General features: G+C 37.7%; 1 protein-coding gene across 1 annotated transcript in view; it reads left to right on the forward strand.

Annotated features, from left to right (window-relative positions):
* Positions 1-27,586, forward strand: part of GC (GC vitamin D binding protein) — a 43,033-nt gene extending 15,447 nt beyond the window's left edge. Inside the window, exons 2-13 of the mRNA XM_006069348.4 lie at positions 839-908; positions 1,474-1,606; positions 3,628-3,839; positions 6,909-7,041; positions 7,333-7,427; positions 9,608-9,734; positions 11,409-11,611; positions 12,330-12,459; positions 14,346-14,443; positions 16,345-16,477; positions 22,479-22,530; positions 27,410-27,586. Coding sequence (XP_006069410.4) covers positions 839-908; positions 1,474-1,606; positions 3,628-3,839; positions 6,909-7,041; positions 7,333-7,427; positions 9,608-9,734; positions 11,409-11,611; positions 12,330-12,459; positions 14,346-14,443; positions 16,345-16,477; positions 22,479-22,511 — 1,367 coding nt within the window. The 3' untranslated portion in view covers positions 22,512-22,530; positions 27,410-27,586. The remainder of the gene's footprint in view (positions 1-838; positions 909-1,473; positions 1,607-3,627; positions 3,840-6,908; positions 7,042-7,332; positions 7,428-9,607; positions 9,735-11,408; positions 11,612-12,329; positions 12,460-14,345; positions 14,444-16,344; positions 16,478-22,478; positions 22,531-27,409) is intronic.
* The last annotated feature ends 288 nt before the right edge of the window (positions 27,587-27,874 follow it).

A 27,874-nucleotide genomic window follows, 5' to 3' on the forward strand; every position in this document is an offset into this window, starting at 1 on the left:
GGCCTGCATGCCTCTGCCCAGTACTTCACTTTGTAATGTAGACATGCTCTCCATTTATTTTCTTCTTGGTTCATTTGAGCCCTTGGATGAATCTGAAGCAAAGAAAAGAGGGAGGGATAAAAAGCTTTTCTTTTAACATTATCATAAAAAAGGCTGAATGCTGAAGAATTCATGCTTTGGAACTGTGGTGTTGGAGAAGACTCTTGAGAGTCCCTTGGACTGCAAGGAGATCCAACCAGTCCATCCTAAAAGAAATCAACCCTGAATATTCATTGGAAGGACTGATGTTGAAGCTGAAGCTCCAATACTTTGGTCACCGGATGTAAAGAGCTGACTCATTAGAAAAGATCCTGATGCTGGAAAAGAATGAAGGCGGGAGGAGAAGGGGACGACAGAGGATGAGATGGTTGAATGGCATCATCAACCCAATGGACATGGGTTTGAGCAAGCTCCAGGAGATAGTGAAGGACAGGGAGGCCTGGCATGCTGCAGTCCAGGGGGTCGCAAAGAGTCAGACATGACTGAGTGACCTAATATCAAAAAGAACACTTCCAATTTACTAGTTAGCATATATATTTTGATTCACCTACTCTAAGTATTATTTCATTCTTTTTCTTAACTTAATTGTCATTAAAGTTTATAGAATGCCATCAAATAGTATGTTATCAAATTCTGATCCATTGTGAGAAACAGGAAGGCACCCCCAAAATGAAGCTGTACAAAGATATTAAGAAAATGCTAGTTTTGTATCAATGAATCATGTCCCTTTGTATATACACATTTAATGGACCATTCATTTAAAGAGGAAAGATTCAATTTTTCTATTTCTGATTGTTAGGCCGAGATTATGAGAAAGATAAAGTCTGCAAGGAACTTGCCAGCCTTGGAAGAGATGACTTCACATCTTTGTAAGTATGATGAATTCATTCACTCTTCCTGGTTACCTGACCTAGAATGAAGCTCAGTGTGAGGTAACTTCAATTCAGCTTCAGGGGCTAACCTGAGCTCCACTGAGATTAAGAGGATAGAGTCCCAGGGTCAAAGTGGGCAGAGACGTTAGGCATATGGAGGCCATCCAAAGATTCAAGCTGACCTACCACTACCATGGTCTGAGAATTTGTTATAAGTTTACCAATGAGTTGAGAGCAAGCATAGTTTTCTAAGGTGAATTAAAAGGCAGCAGTACATGGCAAACAGCATAACAAGGGCAAGAACAGGTTCATTCAGAGAAGCTTGAGAGAGCAAAGAACATGAGGCTGGTTTGATGGAACCCCTCAACTCCATCTTCTACTGCTTTACAAGATGAGGTTTTGTTCTAAGTGAACCTATTTTTAAAGTCAATGTCCTATTTTTATTGGTCAAGAACATGTGTGCAAAATTCCACTAAAAAGACAACGGAAGAGACTTCATATTAAAATATGCACAAACATGAAGACTTTTAAAAATTCTGAGTATGTTCATTTTTCTCCTCAGGTCAATGGTCCTATACAGCAGAAAATTTCCCAGTGGCACCTTTGAACAGATCAGCCATCTTGTGAACGAAGTTGTTTCCTTAACAGTAACCTGCTGTGCAGAAGGGGCCGATCCTAACTGCTATGACAACAGGGTAGGGATATGTGGTTGGCCTCATCTGTTGTGGCCCATAGAACACAGTCGAAATAGGCCTTTACATCATATCTTGGGGAAATCTTAGACACCAACCCACCTACTCCAAGTTTAGGGGAAATTGAAACCTATTATCTCAGAACTAAAATTTATTCTAGTATAGTGAATCAATTTGCCCGTTGGTCCTACAAGTTTCAAATGAGAAAACTGGGGTGTAGTTCATGAACCTCCTGAAATAATTCTAACATTCTGTATATCTTAGAAGCCTACCAATACGCATACCTGTATCACGCCAAGACTGGTACCAGCTGCCCTGGAAAAACTTAGCACTGGTTTCAAACTATTTTGAGGTTCAAAAATTGCCCTATATATACACAAATAAGTTCTGCATGTTCTCCATTAGAGTATATCTGCAGAAATTTAAAATGCTGAAATGGCAGTTTTCAAAATATAGACAGTAGCTAAAAGAGGTGGGACTACATGTGTTTCTAGCAATTTACTGGTACTGTCATCAGGCCAAATAAAAATGGCATTTAACTGCATCTTGATAAATGCCTCTACAGGCAAATATCTCCCTGTTCAAAGCTGTGGCAGTTAGCCAACAGAAGCAATGTTCCAAAGATCTGATTAGAATATATTCTACACAGTGACTCTTACCCATTAATTGCTTTATTTGGCCCTTATCTACTTTCTAAGAATTTTAACATTTTCTCCCATAAACCACAAAAGCACATTATTTCAACCCTACCTTCTGCACTATGTTAAAATAAACAAGCAAGCTACAAATTGTAATCAAAACAGAGCACATTTTTAATTTCCATTTTATTTTATATATTTGCTAGCCCATCCATTGACCAAAGATGGGCTCCAATATTGTTAGAGACAGATCCTAAGTACAGAAATGGCATTAATGTTTTTTGGATTACATTTTCTTTCTCCTGTTGTTCAAAGCAATTTTCTTCTATAAATATGTTACTTTCTTTGTAAACTTTTCTTATTTGGAAGAAAGTAATAAAGGAAAAATAGGGAAGTTGCCAGACAAAGAAATGGTGAAAGTTTCACTGTTTACTTCTGGTTTACAAAACTAATATCACATTGGTTCCCTTCACTGACAGGAAAGATCTTCAGAAGTTTTGTCCTAAAAAGATAACTTATAAAGTAAGTGTAAAGATGTCAAAGTCTTTTTCCCATGTAAATCCTCAAATAATTTTTTCCATGATGACTATTTCTATTCCATGCATCAAATTATTCCAGATATCAAATTCTTCCCAAAAAGAACAGTTTGTTGATACAATTGTTTGGTGGTATTACCATGGGCTTAATCTGCCCACATGAATCAGTCTACCATTGTTGAGGCAGTAAATTAAGTTGTAGCACTGCTTCAGCTATGATACACAGGAAAATAAACTTTGGGGCTTGGGGAAAAAACAGAACCTCAGGCCTCATCTTTGACCTACTGAATCAGAATTTCTGTGTTATGCAGCCTAGGCAGTTCCAATTTTTATACAATCTGTGATATGATGCAAAAGCAGGTTCAAGAACCACTGTGTTCCAGAACACAGATCAATGTTGAAGACCAAGGCAGTCAAGAATTAAGAGTGTGTTCAAGTTACAAAGGGAAGGGAGGAAAGCAGAGAGAGGTAACCATTCTCAGCATAGTATTTAGAACAGAATGCAGATGGCAGATCATATCAGAATCAATGGAGTTTTTTAAAAGGACCTCCCTCATCTTCAGAGATGTTACTATCCCCATGGAGAAACACTAAACTAGAGGATCCAACCTCTAAAGGCTGTAGTCACACACCATCCACTCATTAATGAAGGTTTTCTTTAGGTCCTACTCTGAGTCTTAACATAAGACTCTGTACTTGCCTGTAACTAGAATTATGCAACTTGTCATAGACAACTTTGTTTCCAATGAGAGTTTTCAAATTTAGAGCTAAGATGCTATACCAGGTGGAGAACTACAAGCCTAGAAATTGTATGTATGTGAGTTTACTTGTTTTTCTTTTCTCATCCTAGACTTCAGCATTGTCTGACAAGTCCTGTGAAAGCAACTCTCCATTCCCAGTGCACCCCGGAACTCCTGAGTGCTGCACCCACGAGGGCCTTGAAAAGAAGCTCTGTATGGCTGCCCTGAAGCACCAGCCACAAGAATTTCCAACTTACGTAGAGCCAACAAATGACGAGATCTGTGAGGCATTCAGGAAAGATCCCAAGGAGTTTGCTGATCGGTAAGCAGCTTTCATCACATGTAAAACTTCAGGGTACAAAATAACAAACATGTTTAAGCTAACTCCCTACTGTGTACAGACACTTTTTATACCATACCATAACCCAGACAATTTCCAATAACAGAACACTGGCTGTAACCCAAGACAGCCCATCTTTGTCAGTGCTGATTATTATAAATGCCTTTTCTCAGATGAAGATGAAAGCAACTTTCCCAAACCCCCACCTTCTGTCAGCCTAGTTCTAGTATCTGAAGCGGAATCACCTGGAACACCCCCATCCTTGTGACATTTTCAAATATTTAACAGCAGCTATTATGATCACTCTTATGTTAGGAATCTTTGCATACTCCATCCGATAGGATTTTATTGCTGTGCAAAAGAGCATAAGACTTCCCTGGTGGCTCAGAGGGTAAAGCATCTGCCTGCAATGCAGGAGACTCTGGGTTCAATCCCTGGGTTGGGAAGATCCCCTGGAGAAGGAAATGGCAACCCACTCCAGTACTGTTGCCTGGAGAATCCCATAGATGGAGGAGCCTGGTAGGCTACAGTCCATGGGGTCGCAAAGAGTCAGACACAACTGAACGACTTCACTTTCACTTTCATTTTTAGAGCATAAGAAATAAATAGCTTTTTCTCATTCCTACAGTACATCCCCAGAAACAGCTGTGAACAAGATACATATTGCACCCCATAAGCAAACATATTACATTTCTCTTCTCATTGTTTAATATTCTTGAGGAGGTTAAATGTTGATTCTTTAGACTTAGAAGACCATATAAATGAAAAATTGAAAATATTTATTTGTGATAATAGAATACACACACACACCCACACACAGAGAAGTCAAAAGAAATGTCATTAAAACTGGCTTTAGAAATAAGTCAAGGTGATAATTTTATAAAAATTGGTTGGTTTGCCGATGCCTGTAAATTGTCAGAGAAGATTTTGCCCAGGATTTGAGAGTCTCTTTAGACCCTTAGGGGCTTATACTCCTAAAAATGAATTTCAACAAATAAACAAGCCAATACATAACAATTATCTAAACTAAACAGGTAATGAAAGGTAATTGCATTACATTCATTTTAGTTTGTTTCATTAACGTTAATAAGCAGCCACCCCAGGCCATGCATATGGTAGAAGCTAAATGAATAAAGTGACAAATGACCTCTCTCAAGTAATCTACATGGAAATTTAGGAAAGATTTTTTTAATGAAAATATTGATTAAAAGTGACTAGTATATAGTGCCACAGGAACCTCCTTCCAGCTCCAGTTCTGCTGGAGACACAGCCCAGAGACTACATTGCCTTACAGCGAGCTTCTGAGCGGGTTGTCCGGCCCTGCCTTACGGCAGTGGCACTGCCCGCGCGTTCCAAAGCAGAGTGCTGCAGCTACCGTCCCAGCCTTGGCGTTTGGTGAACACAAGCCCCAGCGTGCCTGGAGTGTGCCACTTCTCGCCGAGCCCGGCGAGTCCCGGGCGTGAACCGCGCTGACGGAGGGAGAGTGGCAGCCTCTGGGGTGGAGAAGAGCAGCAAGAAGAAGACCAAGAAGAAACTTGCTACTGGAGAGGAAGCCAAATTGTTGGCAAGTTTCATGGGTGTCATGAATAACATGCGGAAACAGAAAATACTGTGTGATGTGATCCTTACGGTCCAGGAAAGAAAGATACCTGCTCATCGTGTTGTCTTGCTGCAGCCAGTCATTTTTTTTAACCTAGAGTTCACAACTAACATGCTTGAATCAAAGTCCTTTCAAGTGAAACTCAAAGATGCCGAACCTGACATTATTGAACAACTTGTGGAATTCGCTTATACCGCTAGAATTTCAGTGAATAGCAACAGTGTTCAGTCCTTGTTAGATGCAGCAAACTAATACCAGATTGAACCTGTGAAGCAAATGTGTGTTGATTTTTTGGAAAAACAAATTGATGCTTCAAACTGTCTTGACATAACTGTATTAGCAGAGTGTCTAGACTGTCCTGAATGGAAAGCAACTGCAGATGACTTTATTCATCAGCATTTTACTGATGTTTCTAAAACTGATGAATTTCTACAACTTGTCAAGCAAGTTACACATCTCCTCAACCAGGACCCTCTGTCGGAGAGAGGGTCAGGTTTATATGCTACAGTCAGATGGTTGAAATAACCTTTTATGGTTGACATCCTTGCTAAAGTCAGGTTTCCTCTTATATCAAAGAATTTCTTAAGTAAAACAGTACAAGCTGAACCACTTATTCAAGACAATCCCGAATGTCTTAAGATGGTGATAAGTAAATTGCCTTAATATCCATTTATAACCTGATCATGTAGCCAGTTTCTCATGAACTTAAAACCCTTCAGAATGGATCAGACTGGGCAGCCAAGGAGAAATACTTGAGACTTGGCCCTTCTGGATAGTTAATCTGTTGGTGTTCTCAACTGTCTATCTGGAAGGAATTTAGCCTCATCCCTTATTTTATAGGAACATGTGTGATAGAAGGTAAAAAATTAGACTGTCTCATTTCATGTACAGTAACTTTTTTATGTGCTTTGTTTATGTGCTTTGTTTCCTTTTTAAAATTCAAGTAGTGACCACATTTTCTTTCTTGAAGAAAAAAGTTGGTTTGTTGTACCTGGAGCACATTTTTTGCCACATTCTTTTTTCATTTACTTAATTTTTCTTGACTTGCAGATTTGAGTTCCAACCAGTCTGTGGGATTCTCCAGGCAAGAATACTGGAGTGGGTTGCCATTTCCTTCTCCAATGCATGAAAGTGAAAAGTGAAAGTGAAGTCGCTTAGTCATGTCCAACTCTTAGCGACTCCATGGACTGTAGCCTACCAGGCTCCTCCATCCATGGGATTCTCCAGGCAAGAGTCCTGGAGTGGGGTGCCATTACCTTCTCCAAATAAAATCATACAATTAAAAAAAAAGTGACTAGTATTATAACCCCTGCTCTATATCCCGGGTGCTTTTTAGATATTAAAACTGTAAAGTAACATGCATCCTTTTTTTTTTCCCATCAAAACACTTTTGAAAAAGTGATTTGTTTCCCACAAATATTTTCATTAATCCTACTATTTTTCCCCTACAGATTTATGTATGAATATTCCATTAATTATGGACAAGCTCCTCTGACACTTTTAGTCGGTTATACCAAGAGTTATCTCTCTATGGTAGGGTCCTGCTGTACTTCACCAAACCCAACAGTATGCTTTTTGAAAGAGGTAGGTGTCATTTCATCACAGAGCTAATGTACTTTTTTCTTCTATTAATGCCATTCCTTTTAAATAATGTTAGATTCAGATTCTGGAATCTGAAAATATTTTTTAAATGCCTCTTTTTTATTTTGTTAATGGAAAAACACACATAAGCAACTCTGGGGGAAATGTTCCTTTGGTCAGAATTCAGTTTTCTAGTCATTAAAGGAGTCAGAATGTCCCTTTTTTCTGCTACTCTGCACACTGCTTTCAATGTATCCTGACCATCTAATGAAATATTTGTCATTTATTTTCTAGAGACTTCAGCTTAAACATTTTTCACTTCTCACCATTATGACAAACAGAATCTGCTCACAATACGCTGTTTATGGGAAGGAGAAGTCAAGGCTCAGGTAAAAATTAAGCACAATCAGTATGTGTAGCTATTTCTGTGCTATCAATCTGTATTAGAAGTCTCTAAGAAAATGTTTGCAATAGAAAATACAAACTATAGTGTTAAGTTTCTACAATCCTCAAAAATAGTGCTCAGCTACTTTTTATTTTCTCTACACAGAACATGAACCAAAGGAACAAGACTATTATAAAACCTAATTTGCTTTTAATCAACATTTTCCATATACTCATCATAAGACTGGTAGACCACTAGAAATTATTTCCTCAATATTCATAATGCTGTATATTGCAAACACACAAGCAAAATCAATCATTTTCTTATTCACCACCCATTACTTGCTTTGCCCATTTTTTCCTTGGGAAGAAAACTTCCTGAATTCTTTTTATATATCTCTTAAGCTCCATGAATTTATTTTAATTATTTACTTTGTTCTAACCTTCACTTTGATTTTTGTATGGCTTTGTTAAAGTCACACTTTAATTTTGACAGTTTCTATGTTTACAATTCTCTCATAGCTTATCAGACATCTATATTTGCCAGCTTTATATCTTTAGTATTTACAGTCTCTTTAATTCTTCTTACTCTGATTCACAAATTCTTTCCTCTAATGATAATGAAATAATTCATGCTGGCACCAGATCTTAAGGTTCCCCCAAAGGGCATAGAAGCTACTTTCTTGAATTCTTTAAAGATAATCTTCCATTTGAACTACTGAAAAACTAAATTGTGTTTTCTTTTGAAATTCCCTTTAGTTTTTCTGTGTTAAGAGTATTAGGTGTGTAGAGCACAGTAATTCATAGAATAAAACATCCTATAAAGATGTACATATATAAATGGCTTTATATATCTTAAATATATAACATAAATAATATATAAGATATAATTTATATATCATAAACTTATACTTGCATTAGTGTGTAGAAATTTACTCTGAAGAGCTGCGTGTGAACAAAAGTTTAGCTAAAAATATTGCTGCCACATTTTTTTAAATAGGAAAAACATTTCCTAATATGCCTAGAATAGAGCATGTTTAAATCAATTATAATGTATCCATATGAGAGAATGCCATACAGTTAGAATTATATTTCAAAAGAATATTTAATGAAAACATCACTAAAAGAAATCAAAGCTACAATAGAAAAAATTCCATTCTTATGGATTAGAAGAATTAACTGTAAAAATAGCCACAATATCCAAAGCAATCTACAGATTCAATGCAATTTCTGTCAATACCCATTGGCTTTTTTTTTTTTGCTGAAATAAAAATGCACCCTAAAATTCTTATGGAATATCAAAGGACTTCAAAGATATTACAAAGCAACAGTAATAAAAAATACTATGGTACTGTTACATAAAAGCAAATATACTTAACATTACTGAATTATACAGTTAAAAATGGCTAAGATAGCCAATTTAATTTTTTATGTTTTTTGCCATAATTTTAAAAGAAAGATATAGAACCTATTCCTGATATAGAAAGTGGAAAAGGCAAATAGGTAAATAGTATAGCAGAGTAAAATCCCTTACAATATACCTTGTAAACCTTGTAATATACTTCAGGGTAATACATCAACATTAACTTGTGATCTAGGGCTACAAGTCTTCATTATTTCTTTTATCTGTAGTTTCTAAGTAAATTTATGAACAATTCTAAAGACTAGGAGGGGCCACAAAACACAACATTGGCCTTATGAATAGATGTTAGACATTTCTTTACTTTAGACCATTTTAGGTCTAACATTTTAATTTTTAAAATGTATTTATTTGGCTGTATTTATTGGCCAGCTCTTAGTTGTGGTGTGCAGCATCTTTTCATTGTGGCATGAAGCTCCCTGACCACAGATTGAACCCAGAACCACTGGGAGCACAGAGTCTTAGCCATTGGACCACTAGGGATGTCCCTAGATCTAACATTTTAAAGGCTTGCTTCAGCTACAAAAATCTGGCCAGAAGAGAAGCTCTTTATCAGTACTGAAAACATGAAGAGATTCATTGGGAATGGCTGAATTTTCAATAGTGACTTTTGCACAAAGGATCTGCTACATGACAGATATGCTCTATGCAAATGTTGAGGACAAAGAAGTAAAACTTGGGTATTACTCCTCCAGACCATGTTCATAATGAAACCAAGAAAACTGAAAATATAGGTAAACTAATCATTCATTTTTAACTGTTCAGCCATCTCATCAAATTTGCCCAGAAAGTGCCTACTGCACATCTGGAAGATGTTTTGCCACTTGCTGAAGATATTACAACAATCCTCTCCAAGTGCTGTGACTCTGTCTCTGAGGACTGCATCAAGGAGGTAAGAAAATCTTCATCATCGTAGACCACTTACTGAATGGCCGGCACTCTCCTAAGCCGCTTTCTACATGCATCATCTCAGTGAATTCTCCTATGTGTCCTATGAAATTTAAATACACTGTTAACTCAATTTTACAGATGAGGAAACAAGATTATCAAGGATTAATAAACTGAAGTCCTACAACTAGTAAGTGGCAAAGTCCACACAAAGCCAAGATTCTGATTCCAAAGACCTTACTCTACCTACAGAGCCCAGAGCATATCCACTAGCCATAGATGGTTACATTTAAATTAAACTTCAGTTCTTTGAAAACACTAGCCTCATTTCAAGTGCTCAGTATTGGACAATACAGATAGAGAATATTTCATCATCACCTGTTATATCATTCACCTGTTCTATTAGACAACACTGAACTCATTATTAAAAGCTTCTAATGTTTTGTTATACTTGTTAAAATTTGATAGTCATCCAACTTTTTCACCATTTTTCATTTATATCATCCATTCAAGTACATACAAATTTGTACTGTTACTTTAGATAGAAGTCACTCCATGTCTGTGGACCTCTTTAGAAACAGATAATTTGACATCTGGTCTTTCTTTAAGGATACATCTCAGTGATAGGTGTTTCTCTATAACCTGACTTATAATGGCTAAGTGGGACTTTAGTGTTTATATCTACTGCATATACTACATTTAGCTACCTGGGTGGTGGTGGTTTAGTCGCTAAGTCATGTCCGACTCTTGAGATTCCATGGACTGTACCCTGCCAGGCTTCCTCTGTCCGTGGGATTTTCCAGGGAAGAATACTGATGTGGGTTGCCATTTCCTTCTCCAGAGACATTTAGCTACCTAGATATCCCATGTTTTAAACTAGTTCCCTTTTATTGGATTTAGGGTGTTTCAGTTTAACATGGTAAGCAGTGCTGCCCTTAATAGTTTTTAGCTAGATCTTCCCTTCATTCGTAATTATGTTCTGAGAGTAAATTCTTGGAAATCATACTGTTATACTTCATGGCTTTTAGTACATATTGACAAGGGCTTCCCTACTGGCTCAGTGGTTAAGAATCTGCCTGCCAGTGCAGGAGGTGTGGGTTCAATCTCTGGTTGGGAAGATCCCCTGGAGGAGAAAATGGCAACCTACTCCAGTCTTCTTCCCTGAAAAATCCCGTGGACAGAAGAACCAGGCAGGCTACAGTCCATAGGGTCATGAAAGAGTCAGACACAGCGATTGAACAACAATAACATATTGACAAATTGCACTTCACGAATAGTCTACCGCTGTACCTTGTAAACGGAGAAGGCAATGGCACCCCACTCCAGTACTCTTGCCTGGAAAATCCCATGGATGGAGGAGCCTGGTAGGCTGCAGTCCATGGGGTCGCTAGGAGTCGGACAAGACTGAGCGACTTCACTTTCACTTTTCACTTTCATGCACTGGAGAAGGAAATGGCAACCCACTCCAGTGTTCTTGCCTGGAGAATCCCAGGGACGGGGGAGCCTGGTGGGCTGCCATCTCTGGGGTCACACAGAGTCAGACACGACTGAAGTGACGCAGCAGCAGCAGCAGCAGCAGTACCTTGTAAGAGCATTCATGCTGACTTTTTTAAGCTTTCCTTATTTTTAATGAGACTAACTAGAAACTAACAATGCACAAACACAATTTCTCTTGTAGCTTCCTGAATACGCAGTAAAACTCTGTGACAACTTATCCACTAAAAATTCGAAATTTAAGGACTGTTGTCAAGAAAAAACACCCATGGAGATATTTGTGTGCACTTACTTCATGCCAGCTTCCCCAAACCCTGAACTGCCAGATGTCAAGTTGCCCATTAACAAAGACGTGTGTGATAAAGGAAACACCAAGGTCCTGGATCAGTAAGTAGGGTTGATTTAATTTGACAATATTGACATTCACTAGCATTAAGTGACAAAAGAAATTAAAACTGAAAGAGATGGTAAGCCTTTATCTGTTTTCCTCCCACTAAGAATTGAGATACACCATGGGCTACATTGAGTTGCATACGCTACAAGTATGTGCATACTTAAGGCCTCAAAATATCTCAGTTTGAATTAACAGGCCCAAAAAATCAATTACTCATATTAGAGATAAGAATTTAGACTGAACTTGGACTGAAACTCTAATTTACATTTGTCTAAATACTCATCATTTTTAAAAATACATAAATATTGGGATGAGACAATGGAAGCGTTTACACAAATTACTTTCACAGAAAAGCTTTCACATTAAGGTACCCACTTGATGCATTATATTGGATTTATTGTATTATCTTTGCACAAATGCAGTTCCATATATATTTTAAGTATTGATAGATCTGTTAATGCATAAATTTATAAACAAATGTATATTTGGTACATATCGAATTTTAATTTAACTAGTCACAATAGCTTCAAAGCAACTATCAATAACTTGTATTTCAATGAGAATTTTAACTTAAAATGTGTTGGAGTCATTTTTAGTTCAATCTTTTATTTTTAACTAAGCCAGATAACAGATATTAAATTTCCGAACATGACGTATATATGCAAATCTACCCATGTTAAAGAGTGTTATCTCCTTTCTCTCTTCTGCCAGGTATATATTTGAACTAAGCAGGAAGACTCAGATTCCAGAAGTATTCCTCACTAAAATACTTGAGTCAACTCTGAAAAGCCTTGATGAATGCTGCCACTCTGAATCTTCTACTGCCTGTTTAAATGCAAAGGTACAATTTTCTATATTTATGTTGGTATAGCTCAAGGGTTAACAAAGCAAGTCTGGCCTGGTGCCTGTGATCTAAGAATAGGCTTACACTTTTAAATGGTTTAAAAATAGTATTTCATTATACATGAAAATTACATAAAACTCCAACTTCAGTGTTCATAACGTTTCATCATAAGACAGTCCTGCTCATTGTTCACAGTTGCTTTTGTGCCATGTTGGCAGTTGATTAGTTACAGCAGAGACTGTATGACACTTCCACAGCTTGAAATGTTTACAATCTGGCCTTATGTAGAAAATGTTATCCAATATCCAATGTAGATAATAGACACTCATAATTTTTTAATTAATTTATTTATTTTAATTGGAAGCTAATTACTTTACAATATTGTAGTGGTCTTTGCCATACATCGACATGAATCAGTCATGGGCGCACATGTGTTCCTCATCCAGAAGCCCCCTCCCACCTCCCTCCTCATCCCAACCCTCAGGGTCATCCCAGTGCACCAGCCCTGAGCACCCTGTCGTATGCATCGAACCTGGACCGGCGACCCACTTCACATAGGATAATATACACGTTTCAACACTACCCTCTCAAATCATCCCACCCTCGCCTTCTCCCACAGAGTCCAAAAGACTGTTCTTTACATCTGTGTCTCTTGCTGTCTCGCATATAGGGTCATTGTTACCATCTTTCTAAATTCCATATATATGCATTAATATACTATAGTGGTGTTTTTCTTTCTAACTTACTTTACTCTGTATGATAGGCTCCAGTTTCATCTACCTCATTAGGACTGATTCAAATGCATTCTTTTTAATGGCTGAGTAATATTCCATCATGTGTGTATATGTACCACAGCTTTTTTATCCATTCATCTGCCGATGGACATCTAGGTTGCTTCCATGTCCTGGCTATTATAAACAGTGCTGCAATGAACATTGGGGTACACGTGTCTCTTTTCCTTCTGGTTTCCTCAGTGTGTATGCCCAGCAGTGGGATTGCTGGATCATAAGACAGTTCTATTTCCAGTTTTTTCAGGAATCTCCACACTGTTCTCCATAGTGGCTGTACTAGTTTGCATTCCCACCAACAGCGTAAGAGGGTTCCCTTTTCTCTACACCCTCTCCAGCATTTATTGTTTGTAAACTTTTTGATAGCAGCCATTCTGACTGACATGAAATGGTACCTCACTGTGGTTTTGATTTGCATTTCTCTGATAATGAGTGATGTTGAGCATCTTTTCATGTTTTTGTTAGCCGTCTGTATGTTTTCTTTGGAGAAATGTCTGTTTAGTTCTTTGACCCATTTTTTGATTGGGTCGTTTATTTTTCTGGAATTGAGCTGCAGGAGTTGCTTGTATATTTTTTAGATTAATTCTTTGTCAATTCCTTCATTTGCTATTATTTTCTCCCATTCTGAAGGCTGTCTTTTCACCTTGCTAATAGTTTCCTTCATTGTGCAAAAGCTTTTAAGTTTAATTAGGTCCCATTTGTTTATTTTTGCCTTTATTTCCATTACTCTAGGAGGTGGGTCATAGAGGATCCTGCTGTGATTTATGTCAGAGAGTGTTTTGCCTATGTTTTCCTCTAGGAGGTTTATAGTTTCTGGTCTTACGTTTAGATCTTTAATCCATTTTGAGTTTATTTTTGTGTATGGTGTTAGAAAGTGTTCTAGTTTCATTTTTTACAAGTGGTTGACCAGTTTTCCCAGCACCACTTATTAGAGATTGTCTCTTCTCCTTTGTATATTCTTGCCGCCTTTGTCAAAGATAAGGTGTCCATAGGTTAGACACTTACATTGATACATTGCCTGGAATTCTGATTTAACATCTCTCTGAAGAGCGTTTCAAGACAAGTAATTGTTATGTAATCATTATTTTCTTACAGGGCCCTCAATTGACAAGGGAATTATCATCTTTCATTCAAAAAGGACAAGAACTATGTGCCGATTATTCAGAAAACACATTTACTGAGTACAAGAAAAAGTAAGGGTCTTGTTCTGACTGATTCCTTCAAATTTATCAATAATAATAGCCTGGTATTGTGATTTGAAGCAGGGTTGAAGACTTCAGATGTGTTAAGTGAGCAGTTAAAAGAGGATATGCAATTTAAGAGTTGTAAAGAATAGTCAATCTAATACCTATATAAGAAAAAACAGTTCTTTTCTGGGGAGATGTCATGTATATCAGATGAGAGGTCAGTTAGAACACAGTCACAGAAACATAAATTCCAAGATCCACAGGGACATGATTTAAAAAATATATAATTAACTCATATCAACACTCTTACCATAAAGTTATCTGTAGTTGTTGCTATACATAACTGAGAAACTAAAACTGCTGAAAAATATTATCTAACTTCATGGCATATTGTCTGATAAGACAACCCAAACTTTCAATCAAGTACAGTGTCATCCATTACCAGTATATATTCTCTATAAACTGGAAACAGAAATGTTAATCAATAAGGTACAATAGCCATTTTTCTCAAGTCAAAGAAGGAAGCATGTCTTTATAAATAGCCGTTAATACTAAAATAACAGGTCATAACAAAAGTTTTACTGGCTTCCTAGAAAATATCTCTGTGAGATTATGTCATTCTCAATTTCATTAAGCAAATTTCTTAGATCTATTTCAAACCATCAACAACACAGCCCTCAAATAAGCACAAATACAACCTCACAAAAAAAAACCTTTTAAAGAATCCCAAAAGGAGGAAACCTTCAGTGACCCCTATGTAGACCTTAACAAAGTCTAAAAGAAAAATAAATGTGAAAGCCTTAAGCTCAAAATGATTGTTTCCCATTTATCAGGAGATTATATAATTAATAAATTATGTAAGTGGCATAGAATATTATGGATAATACAAAATTATATTCCCTGTCAACAGTTTTGTTTTGAACCCTGGGGTTACATGGGATAATTCTGTGATAATTTATATAATCTCAGTACATTAGAAGTGTTAATGCAGTGGAATTGATATTTGGGATTTTGAAAGTAGAGAAGATTGAAACTACTGAATCTAGGTTTTTAAAATCCCATGCACCCTCATTTTCTCCCTATCCTCTGAGTTGCATCTAGTCTGACTTCCTTTCCCTCCCAGCTGGGACCTACTATTTTCAATAACTCTTTAATAACCAAGCTAATCCCCCTCACCCTTCTATCCTTTCCCAGCATCCATTATACTAATCCCAACTCCAGATAAACTTGGGTCTCCATTATGTCCCAATGCCCACTACTGGGCTGGCAAGTATCAATATTTCTTGGAAAAGTCATAAACCAGGCTGAGTTATCCATTATGAGAAGAGAGAGTTAATTTAAACTGGGAGGGACCATTCAAACCAGGAGGGAATCAGCAAAGTCAGATCCTAGCACCATCTTAAATGGAGATGGAGAGTTCATAAAAAGCAGGGCTTAAAAAACACAAAGACCTTGTTGTGCCTTCCAGCATAGCTAGTTGATTAGTAGGCAAACAGAAGAGATTACATATGAGAGAAAGTACATTAAGGTGACAAAGTCCTATAAGGGACGTACTCTTTGAGGAGTTTGAAATCTAGAACTGGAGAGAAGATGAAAGATTAGGGAGCAAAGAGGAGGAGGTCATCCATGTGATTGATGTAACTGAGTGAATGAAAGGGAAATAATAGGAATTCAAATTCAGCAGCAGGTTGTATGTTTACTTTCATGATCTAAAAAGACATAGATTTCACTTCCTATTCTTCAACTGAGGCATCAAAAATCATTCCACAGATACTAAGTTTTCTTAAGGGTCACTATTTTCCTTTTTTGTTGTTGCTGTTGCAAAAGATCTGAAGTGGCTACCATTTTGCACTGGACATGATTATAGAGTACATCTATTACAACTTTACATAAAATTGGCCTTTCAGACTGGCAGAGCGACTAAGAGGAAAATTTCCTGATGCCACGGAGACGGATCTCCAAGAGCTGATTGCCAAGCGTTCAGACTTTGCCTCCAAGTGCTGTTCTGTAAACTCACCTCCTCTCTACTGCAATTCAGAGGTAAGAAAATTTAATGTTCTACTTATCACTGCATAGTATGAAGAACCTGTATGGTCAGAATTGCTCATTTGTTATTGATTGCCTGTCCTATTCATGGGAAATGTCTTGTTGGTCTTTTCAGATGCAGGTATCCTATTTGTTCATATACTCCATTTGACTCTTTATTTTCCAGCAGTCATTTCAGAATGCTATATTAGAATAGTCAAAAAAGATAAGGAGGTCATTTCATTTCACTTTATGGCTAATTCAGAAGTAGTAATGCCAATTCCAAGGATTTTGATGTCTCACCTGTTATATTTCTGGAATATAGAGGCAGGGTTAAGAGCAGCTCTATGCCATGCTAAAACAGATTCTTCCTTGGCTCACCTTTCTAAAGTTCATGATATTAAGTTGTATTCCTTTTGACTGGATTATACTATTGTTTATTTTGTAGTCAATTGGGAAGGAAATACTTATGGCCCATTTTGGACCCTTTCTGTGTCTATACATAAAAATAATTTTACTATAGTGTTAAAGTTAATACTACTTATGCCAGGGATTTCAGGTCAATTAGAAGTCTTTTTCTATAAATTAAAGGATTTTTTAAGAATTTATATGAATTTGTATGCAATTAAACCATGAAAGCAACAAAGCCTGATTTAATTTTATGGATCAAGAAGATCCCCTGGAGAAGGGAATGGCTACCCACTCCAGTATTCTTGCCTGGAGAATTCCATGGACAGAGGAGCCTGGCAAGTTACAGTCCATGGGGTGGCAGAGTCAGATACAACTGAGTGACTAACACTTTCACTTCATTTTTCTATTATTATACTAGTAGAGCACATCTGAAGATACCTAATAACTTAATAAGAAATGAAATGTTTATATGAAGAAAACTATAAAGGTCGTTTAGTGTAATTTTTCACTCAGTTCATCCCTGCCAGAGGTCATTCGGCCTCCATTTAAATATCTGAAATTTGTTTTCTCCTAGAGGCAGCCTATTTCACTGCCTAGTAGCTTGATTTATGATAACATTTTTTTTCTCTAAAACATGATATTCCCCTCATAATTTCTGCTGAGTCTGGTCTGGCTTTCTTTACCAACTAGAAAATGTTATTTTCTCGGTTCTCTGGTAGAGGTTCTTTTATATTTCAACTGGTTTTCTGAAAGTTAGGCTGTGAAAAGTTTTGTTTGTATTTAAGTCTTGGTTATACATACTAATTCTTTTACATATTTTGGTGGTTTTATTTTTTATTATTCTGTGTGTGTGTGTGGTGTGTTAGTTGCTCAGTTGTATCCGACTCTGTGTGACCCCATGGACTGTAGCCCGCTAGGCTCCTCTGTCCATGGAATCTTCCAGACAAGAACACTAGAGTGGGTTGCCATTTCCTCCCCCAGGGGATCTTTCCCACCCAGGGATCTAACTGGATCTCCTGCATTGTAGGCAGATTCTTCACCATCTGAGCCTTTTTACCTTATCAATTTAACAAGTTGAGCTACATCACATTACTCATTTTTGTGCTCTATACCCTTGGAAATTATAATTTCTCCTCCAGTTTCAATGCATACTCTTTAAATCCCAAACCTATCTGTCAATCTTCCTAGTAATAATTTGTAAAGCCAGAATTCTGGAATGAAAAGGGTACAATAAAATAAAAAGAAGCCTATTCTTAAAATTCTGCTGAGAAACATATCATGTTCATCTTTCATTAAAGTTCAAAACAAGGTTCTAAAAAACGTGGATTATTAGGAAATTTTGATCGTTACTGGCATTAAAACATCTATCATAAAGAAACTAAATCCAACAGTTTTTCTTCCTTTACTAACAACTGGCTTTGGGTAATATGACAATTGAATTTAGGTTGCCTTTACCCGAAGTAAAAAAAAATTACCTTTCCTAGAAGCTATTTTCTACCAGGAGAATTTGCTATGAGGGTCTCATTCAGTCACTAAGAAAAAAAAAGAAAAAAGCCTAACTCCTTTTTTTTTTTTACATTCTCCCCTGTCCCTTTACCTGTTCATCCACACCCACTTTCCTTTTTGACCTTGTACAAGGCAACTAGAGCTGTATGCATGAAGCACATACTTCCTTCAAGCCTGTTCCTTTTCATTTCTTTAACTTGCTTCTCAGTATATTTAATTATAATACATTGCCATTTTAAGACTTTTTTTTCTTATTTTCAACAACCATGGTGAGAACACAGTTTTGTGATGTTCTATTTTCTTGCTTTATAACCAGTAAATTTATAGCAGTGCTGCAGCTGAATAGCCAAACTTTCAGAAATTGCTAAAGGACAGTGAGATGAATGAAGTTGAGCAACTCATGGATAAATGATTTTTTAGAGCCCTGGGAGGTTAGACTCTCTGGTATTTCTGTTAGCCTTTTGATGGTCTCTACATTAATGTTAATATCATAGCTAGGTAAATGAGCTTACCTCTGACTTCAAGTTAAGACAAAATCTGTTAGAACAGACTTTAATTCTCAATGCTTAGTGTAAGTATTTGTCCCCCTCACCCTATAATTTGGATTACAGTTTATCATCAAATCTCCTTGTCCTATATTTGCCTGAAAGTTTTCTCCTTAAAAGCGGTGCCTGTGCATTACATGCACACTGAGTCATTTATATCCAAGGATCCACCTCTATCTGCCATTCTACACATGCATGGCACAGTGGCTAGAGGAGTGGCAGAAAGGGCCTCTGAACCATACTAAATTAGTGTTTAATTATGTCATCTACCTCTATCTACTCCCTCACCTTGATCTTGAAATGACCAAGAAATAGAACAGTCAGTGTAGCTTTCTTTCAGCTTTATCACAACACTCAGAAGTCATTCCTTTTTATTCTATAGAGGCCCATTGACTGCAGAAAAACTTACAGTTGCAAAATTAGGCTTGATTTTTTCTCTCCATCATTCAAGCAGGTCATTCCTATTCATGACCTGATAATATAGCTTCTGAAAACTCATCACTATATTATGCCTAAGATGTCCCAACAGATTTCCCAAGTTTTCAGAAAGCCACTGTCATATAATGGATTTGATCATTAAAATTTTTTAAAAAATCAATTTCAAATCTTCATGAACAGCTGGGCAAAGAGGAGACCAATTCTTCTCTTCCCATCCCTTTCCCCTTCTGCCTCCTCTTTCCTTTTCTCTCACACTTCAGGAAAAATGTTAATCTCTCAGTATAAGTAGTTTTTATAATCCTCAATGTCAAAGCTATCATTTATTAAGCCATTACTATTTGTTAAGCAGAATATTAATAGCTTTACATGTATGTATTTGTGGAGTGATCTAAAGCAATTCTAAAATGTTGTGTACCATTTTAATTCCCCTTTTATGAGTGGGTTGAGTAGATATATGGAGGTTAGATGATGTTAGAAAAAACCATAAGTTTATTTCACATGAGTCTGTTATCCCATGAGATTGTCAGAATTTAGCCCTAATTTACCTAATAATGGTGAAAATAAATTATCAATACCAGAAAACTATTAATTACTGACTGGAAGTCCAAAATGATTGTTAAAATAGTAAAATTGATACCAGGTTAATAGTATCACTCTGAATTCCATTCATCCCAGTTCCTTGGACTCTTTTTTCACTAGTTATATGCTTCTGTTTCAACAATACCTTTTGAATGATTCTAATTTAAAGTTTTTTATCTCCTGATCTTAAATAAGGTAATTCAGACACTACTCCCTAGCTACTTTTCTTTCTCCTCCCCTTAAAGCCAAGATTCTTGAAAGAATAGTATACGCTCTGATTCATCACACCTCCTATGAATTCCTCTACCCTTTGCAGTATGGTATCTGAAGCTACTATACCACTAATGACAAAGTCACATTGAAAATTTCTTGGTAAATCTAACAGTTTTTCAGTCCTTACCGGCCTTCTCTGTAAAACACTTGATACCCACAATGATTTCTTTCTTCTTGCAACAGTTCTCATCTTATCATATTCTACCTTTTTCTCCTATTTGTCCCCTTCTTCTACCTACAATTTAAACTTCTTTTCTTCCAGACTTTTTTCCTTGATCTTCAATTTTCATGACATTACGTTTTCCCTGAGCGTTCTTGTCCTTGGACATGTGTTTAATATTCAAACCTCCACCTCCAGGCAGAATCTCTCCCCTCAGGACCAAGATTTTCATCCAACTGTCCATGGGGGCTCTCATCTCACAAGAAATTCAAACTCAACATGCCCAAAGTCTTCCCCTAAAATACTCCTATTTCCCTACATTTATAAATACCATCGCCATTCACCCATTGTCTAAAATAGAAACAGTAATCTTTGACTTCTACATACATTCAACTCAGTTCCAAATCCTATGAGTTCTAACTCTTCAATATCTCTCAGTAAATACCTTCTTCTATATTATCAGTACTTAGTGAGGACAATGAAAGATGGCATTTCTTGCACCATGCAAAGAGAATTATGATACAACTCTGCTGTAGTGTCTCAGAAAAGAAAAATAGACAAGGGGGAGACACATTTGCCTAATTACAAAGTAGAAAATGACTGGATAAAAACTCATACTCAATGGCTTCCCTGATAGCTCAGAGGGTAAAGAATCTGCCTGCAGTGTGGAAGACCTAGGTTTGATCCCTGGATTGGGAAGATCCCCTGGAGGCAGGCATGGCAACCCACTCCAGTATTCTCGCCTGGAGAATCCCTATAGACAGTGGAGCCTAGTGGACTACAGTCCATAGGGTCGCAAAGAGTCAGACACAACTGAGCAACTAAGCACAGCACAATTTAGGCAACATTATATCTAGATTACAAGCTGCCCATTGGTCTCTCATCTCTAGTTTTCCTCCAGTGTCTCACACCCAATCCCCTCTCTATACTGAGGTCAAAATAACCTTTGTGATGCACAAAATAGTAAATACATTTTAATTGCTCTCCATCACTTCTAAATTATGTCCAATTTTTTTTTCTAATCAAAAGAATTTGGACCATTGGTTTCTTCTCCAAACTGGTCGTGACTTATTGCTTTGGCTCTCCTAAACTACTTGCAGTTTCCTAAGTACATAAAACTTGCTCTTACCTCAAGGCTTTTGCACCTACTAACTCAACCCAGATTGCCCTATTCACACACTATAACTGGCTCAATCCTTCCACAAGCTTCAGGATTCAAATTAAACATCAGCTCCCCTGGGAATCCTTCCCTGACACCCAAGCTCATCTGCTATGAATTAATATTCTGTGCACACCCAATAATTAGCACCTATTAACTCATGTCATTGTTTCTTGTCTTTTTTCCTGGAATACTGTAATATAAAACTAAATAAATATGCTGCTGCTCCGAGAAGGCAATGGCACCCCACCCCAGTACTCTTGCCTGGAAAATCCCATGGATGGAGGAGCCTGGTAGGCTGCAGTCCATGGGGTCGCTGAGGGTCGGACACGACTTCACTTTCACTTTTCACTTTCATGCATTGGAGAAGGAAATGACAACCCACTCCAGTGCTCTTGCCTGGAGAATCCCAGGGACGGGGGAGCCTGGTGGCCTGCCGTCTATGGGGTCGCACAGAGTCAGACACGACTGACCCTACTTAGCAGCAGCAGCATGGCGACTGACGCGACTTAGCAGCAGCAGCATGCTATGCTAAGTCGCGTCAGTCGTGTCCGACTCTGTGCGACCCCATAGACGGCAGGCCACCAGGCTCCCCCGTCCCTGGGATTCTCCAGGCAAGAGCACTGGAGTTGGGTTGCCATTTCCTTCTCCAATGCATGAAAGTGAAAAGTGAAAGTGAAGTCGTGTCCGACCCTCAGCGACCCCATGGACTGCAGCCTACCAGGCTCCTCCATCCATGGGATTTTCCAGGCAAGAGTACTGGGGTGGGGTGCCATTGCCTTCTCCAAATAAATATGAAGGATGGTCAATTAAGAATTTAATATAAAACTGTATTTTGACAAGAATCATTTCATATAAGCAAGGTTCAAAAAATTTTTATTCCTTCTGAATGATGTTATCTTGCAACAAAATACTCCATGATTTAAATAATATTTTTCATTTCAGATTGATGCTGAAATTAATACCCTACAGTCCTGATGCATGTGTACCATCTTAAGTAAGTATAGTTGTTAAAGGCAGCCAAGAACCTAGCTTTGTACTATATATTTTTTTAATCATAATAGGAAGGAGACTATTTGTTCAAATTATTTATTCTAACAATTATCTAGTCAAACTCATTTTATAGATGAGAATATTAAGCATATGGAGAAGTCAAGGAACTTAAACAAGAATATACAACCAACTTCTGACATATTTAGGACTAGAGTCCTAGTCCCCAGCCCATTACTTTATCCATTATAACCCCACAACTAAGATAATGACCTCATAGAGATCAGGGGTCTTGATGCATTCAGCAGAAAAAGCTGAGTTTGAAGACAGAATCCATCAAGTCTTCAATAACATGGCAGTATTCTCAGGAGGAAAACGACATTCCTCAAGCTAAAGCAACACTGTTGAAATACTGCCACTTGCCTTTTTCAGATAGTACATTCTCAACCATTAAAAAAATGTCTGATGAAGATATTGAGTATAAAATAATTTAGATAGAACCCAATACCTTAAACTGAGGTGACCTTAACTCTGCATTTTTACAAAACACATTTTCTCTTCAAATTTAATTGTATTCATTTTAAAGATATTGCTTCTTAGACTTTTTTAAAATGGCTAAAAACAATGGTTTATCTCAGATCTTAATTAAACTGAGGCTTTTCAATTATATAAAATTTTAATTTTTCTGATTTCCTGACACTGTTTCCTAAAATGCTTATGGAAGGAAAAGCCATCAACTAATGAAATCCAAGCTTCCAACTCTCAACAATTTGAATCATTAGAAAAAGCAAAAAAGAAAATTAACATTCTGAGAGGTGGTGCAATGAGATTAATCAAGGGAACTCATTTTTGGACTCATCCAATCTGGTTTAGAATTCTGTCTTTGTAAACTTGAGCAAGTTACAATCCCTAAAGCTAAGTTCCATTTTCCATAAGAAGAAAAGTGTAATATGTACCTTTCAGCCTTGTCGTAATGATTAACTGAAATGATGATGTATTATGTAAGTCCCAGCAAATAGTAGCATAAATACTAGCAAAAGTTACTGCTGTTGCTTCTACTGCTGATAAAACTGTTGACTAAAGAAAAACACACGACCTGACAAAGTTGTGAGTTATGTTTTATTTGGGGACTTTACTAAGGACTATAGTCCAGGAAGATAGCCTCTCAGATAGCTAAAAGGAACTTCTCTGAAGGGGTAAGGGAAGAGCCAGAATATATAGGCATAGGCTTTTTTTTTTTTTTTTGCTGAAAAAGCAAATATATAGTAGAACATCAAAGATGACTGCTATTTACAAAGAATAGACATCTCAAGTTAATGATTTTAGTTCTCTCTATTGTATGAGAAGATGCAACAATCTGGGATCATTGAAGTTTTCCCTTTAGATATACATCTTAACTCTCCATGACCAATGGCCAGAATCCAAAACACTGAAAGTTTTCGGTTATTCTCCATTCTAAATCCTTTTCAGGGCACACCGTTAGCACAGCTAAAGTGTCTGATGGTGGGCAATATTTATTGTTTCCTAGAATAGCAGGCAACATTCTTTGTCTAAAATATGAATCGAAACTAAAGCAAGTTTCCCTCTCTATATATTCTTTGTGCTCTAGCATATGAATATTATGTCCTAAAGGGAAAGTAAGTTCACTGAATAATTTCTGAGAAAAAGGCTAAAAGCCATACCTGAAACTAATGTGTTATGTCACTTACATTGTTCAGTCGCTCAGTCATGTCCAACTCTTTGCAGTCCGTGCACGGCAGCATACCATCCTTCATTACCCCTCACTATCTCCTGGAGTTTGCTCAAATTCATGTCCATTGAATCAATCAACTCAATTTCACTTATACCTCAATGAAAAAAAAGAAAAATCCAGGTTACCTGAGTGTAAATATTCTAGAGTTAAAAATAGTATATGGTCTCTATTGCTGCTAAACTAATCTTTTTCCCTCATTTAAATTAATCCAGTATCCCTTTTGGAGAAGGCAATGGCACCCCCCTCCAGTACTCTTGCCTGGAAAATCCCATGGATGGAGGAGCCTGGTGGGCTGCAGTCCATGGGGTCTCGAAGAGTTGGACACAACTGAGCGACTTCACTTTCAGTTTTCACTTTCCACTTTCATGCATTGGAGAAGGAAATGGCAACCCACTCCAGTGTTCTTGCCTGGAGAATCCCAGGGACGGGGGAGCCTGGTGGGCTGCCGTCTATGGGGTCGCACAGAGTTGGACACGACTGAAGCGATTTAGCAGCAGCAGCAGCAGTATCCCTTTATTTCAACCCACACGTAATCTCAATAGAGTTAAAAATCCCAGTACACAACAGCCACCTCAACTCCCACCCTTCAAGGTACCTCTAGCTATTGTATATGAAAGCTTTGCCTTTGAGTTTGTTTTAACTGAATTATTTTTCTGTAAGAACACAGTGCATTTTCTTGGTGTCTCATGTATATTCACGTTCTTTCAGTCTCCGGGAGCACAAATTGAAAAAGAGGGTATTCTAAGGAAAAGAGAGGGAACCCTAATTTGAAGAATTAAGAGTTTTGTGTTTTTTTAACCTGACAACTTTCCAAAATACACTTAATGCTAGCTAAATCAACAGGGTAAGTTTTTTCAGTGACAGATTGATGAAGGTTCTAGTATACTGATTACTCTGGTTCTAGTCATTAACTCGATAGTCTACAAAAAAATTTTTCAATCATTTCTCTCATACTAGTATTTTTTCTATTATTGCCTTTGATTAGCCCTATGATTTCTGTGTCATCCAACTGGCCACCCAGCTACCATTTGATCATATAGAAGGAAGCCCTAAAAAAAAAAAAAAAATCACTCACATGTTCCTTCATTTGCTTCCACAACGTGTATTGATTCTTTCGGGCTCTATTTACTTAATGCATATTTATTATAATCACAATCTGCAATTATATAGGGTTATATTAGGAGCAGTTATGTGGCCTTGAAAGAGCAAATTATAACTTGCTCATAAGGTTGTGAGACTAGAGCACTTGATGTCTAAAAATAATGATGCCACACTCTAAAAGTTTTATTAGTTTCCAGAACACAGCCAGCAGATTGTGGTTCTTGGGTTTCAGGGAGAATTCTGTAACTCTGTAGGACAATAGTTGTTGTTAGTTGCTAAGTCCAGCTCTTTGCAACCCCACAGGCTATAGCCTGCCAAGCTCCTCTGTCCTTAGGATTTCCAGGGTAAGGATACTGGAGTGGGTTGCCATTTCCTTCTCCAGGGGATCTTCCCCATCCAGGAATCAAGCCCATGTCTCTTGCAGTGCAGGCAAATTCTTTACCACTGAGCCACCAGGAGACATTCAACTATCACCAGCATTGCCCAAAAACAACAGTTCCCATTGTGAGCTGCTCTGAATCCAGCACTCAACTTTGATTCCAAACTAAGTAGTGAGCACTTGTCAGATCTCTCTCCCTCCCCATAGACCAGCCTTTTCTTCATGTTTTAAACCTGACTTGTCATCTTGACAGTTATTGGTCCCCTTAGTCAATTTCTTCTAGAACACATCCATTTCCTTCTACAGTTTTTCTTACTAAAACAAGTATGCTCTGGGTGACAGCGGTGGCATGTTATTTAGTGCAAAGCAGTTCCTAAAACTGTTTAACTTTGGCTGGCTATGTATTTTTCAGTAAGAACCTACCCCTCTCTAGAAACCTGAAAAACATGTAGAAGCTGAAGCTTTTGTCTCAAGGTGTTCTTCTCCTTAGGTACATGTACAATTCATGTCTTCCACTCGATAGTTTGATGCTATTTTATCTTAACTAAAGTCTTTATAAACTTGACTCATCATCCTGACAGTTATTGGTCCCCTTAGTCAGTTTCTTCAAGCCTCCAAATGGACTGTGATCACATTTGCATGCCCCATTGGAGAGGGATTTGCTGTCTTTTAATAAGTCCCAAAAAGTCCGTTATCTTTTCCCTCCAGTTTTGGGAACAATTAGTGTGCCTTGGGTTGCCAACTGGTAAAGGAGTCGGCTCATGCTGCAAAATCCGGGGGGAGGGAAACTACAACTAGAATGACACTCAGCAACGTCCGGTGCTGACACAATGAGAGAAATGTGAGAAAGGAGCACAGAGGGGCCTCCCTTCTCATCCTCCTTCCAAGGCACACACTCACTGTGGACAATGAAAGATGGCATTTCTTGCACCATGCAGAGAATTATGATACAACTCTGCTGTAGTGTCTAGGAAAAGAAAATAGACATGGAGGAGACACTCTTGCCTAATTACAAAGTAAAAGGTGATTGGATAAAAACTCATATCAATGGTGACTCACTGGTAAAGAATTCGCCTGAAATGCAGGAGATGCAGGTTCAATCCCTGGGTGGGGAAGATCCCCTGGAGAAGGAAATGGCAACCCACTCCAGTATTCTTGCCTGGGAAATCCTGTGGACAGAGGAGCCTGGCAGGCTATAGTTCATGGGGTCACAGAGTTGGAAACAATTTATTAACTAAACATCACACTCAGTGAGTTATTAAAATAACTACTGAATTTTTATCTCAGCCCCATGACTGAGGGGCCTCATGTGCCATTGGCTGCTGCTACTTTTCCCTCTGACAGTGATTATTCATATTCATACATCAGAAAATTACATACATAAATTAGTTCAAACTAAAAAAAAAAAAAAAAAAAAAAAAAAACACTGTATGATGTACTTAGCCAAACAGTGATGGCTTTATATTGAGGTCTTGGGAATTTCTTAACATTTACTCAAGACCCATCAAGTGGGCCATAGAGGATATACAGGTCACACTAGACAAGTTTACGTCTATACATAATAACCTGACTTTATGTGCGTCTGTTGAACTGGAGGATGATTGGTATCCATTAGCTCTGTTTTCCTAACATGTATTTCCATGGTTCTCACAGACCTCAAGCTGGAAGCACTCTGGGAATGACAACTGCTGGCCTAAACTCAGCAACACCAGAGCTCCTGGGGACACAGCTAGGATACTCCCTGCTTGTTTTCAGCTACAATATCCTCGTCTGATGTTAAGCGTGATGATTTGTTACCAAAATAAATTGAAATATAATGCAAACCATAAATGCTACTTTGCCTGATGATACAGTGTCAGTCTCCAGCACTGTTTCTCTGACCTCCACAAAGACACGATAGGAGGCAACTCCAGCCCACCAGCCCTTGCTTTCTTCTAGATCTACAGTGGCCTTCTAAAAGATTCACAGCAGAAGCATCCACTTTACAGTTCCCAGCACACTGAGCTCCGTGGCTTGATTGCATTTCAGTCTTAATATGTACCATTAAGAAAAAGTTAATAGCCTTCTACCATAAAGAGCCTGGAATAGCTCACTTCTTAAAGAAAAAAAAATGTGTTT

Source organism: Bubalus bubalis, chromosome 7 (genome assembly GCF_019923935.1).
Source record: "Bubalus bubalis isolate 160015118507 breed Murrah chromosome 7, NDDB_SH_1, whole genome shotgun sequence".
Classification (NCBI taxonomy): Eukaryota; Metazoa; Chordata; class Mammalia; order Artiodactyla; family Bovidae; genus Bubalus; species Bubalus bubalis.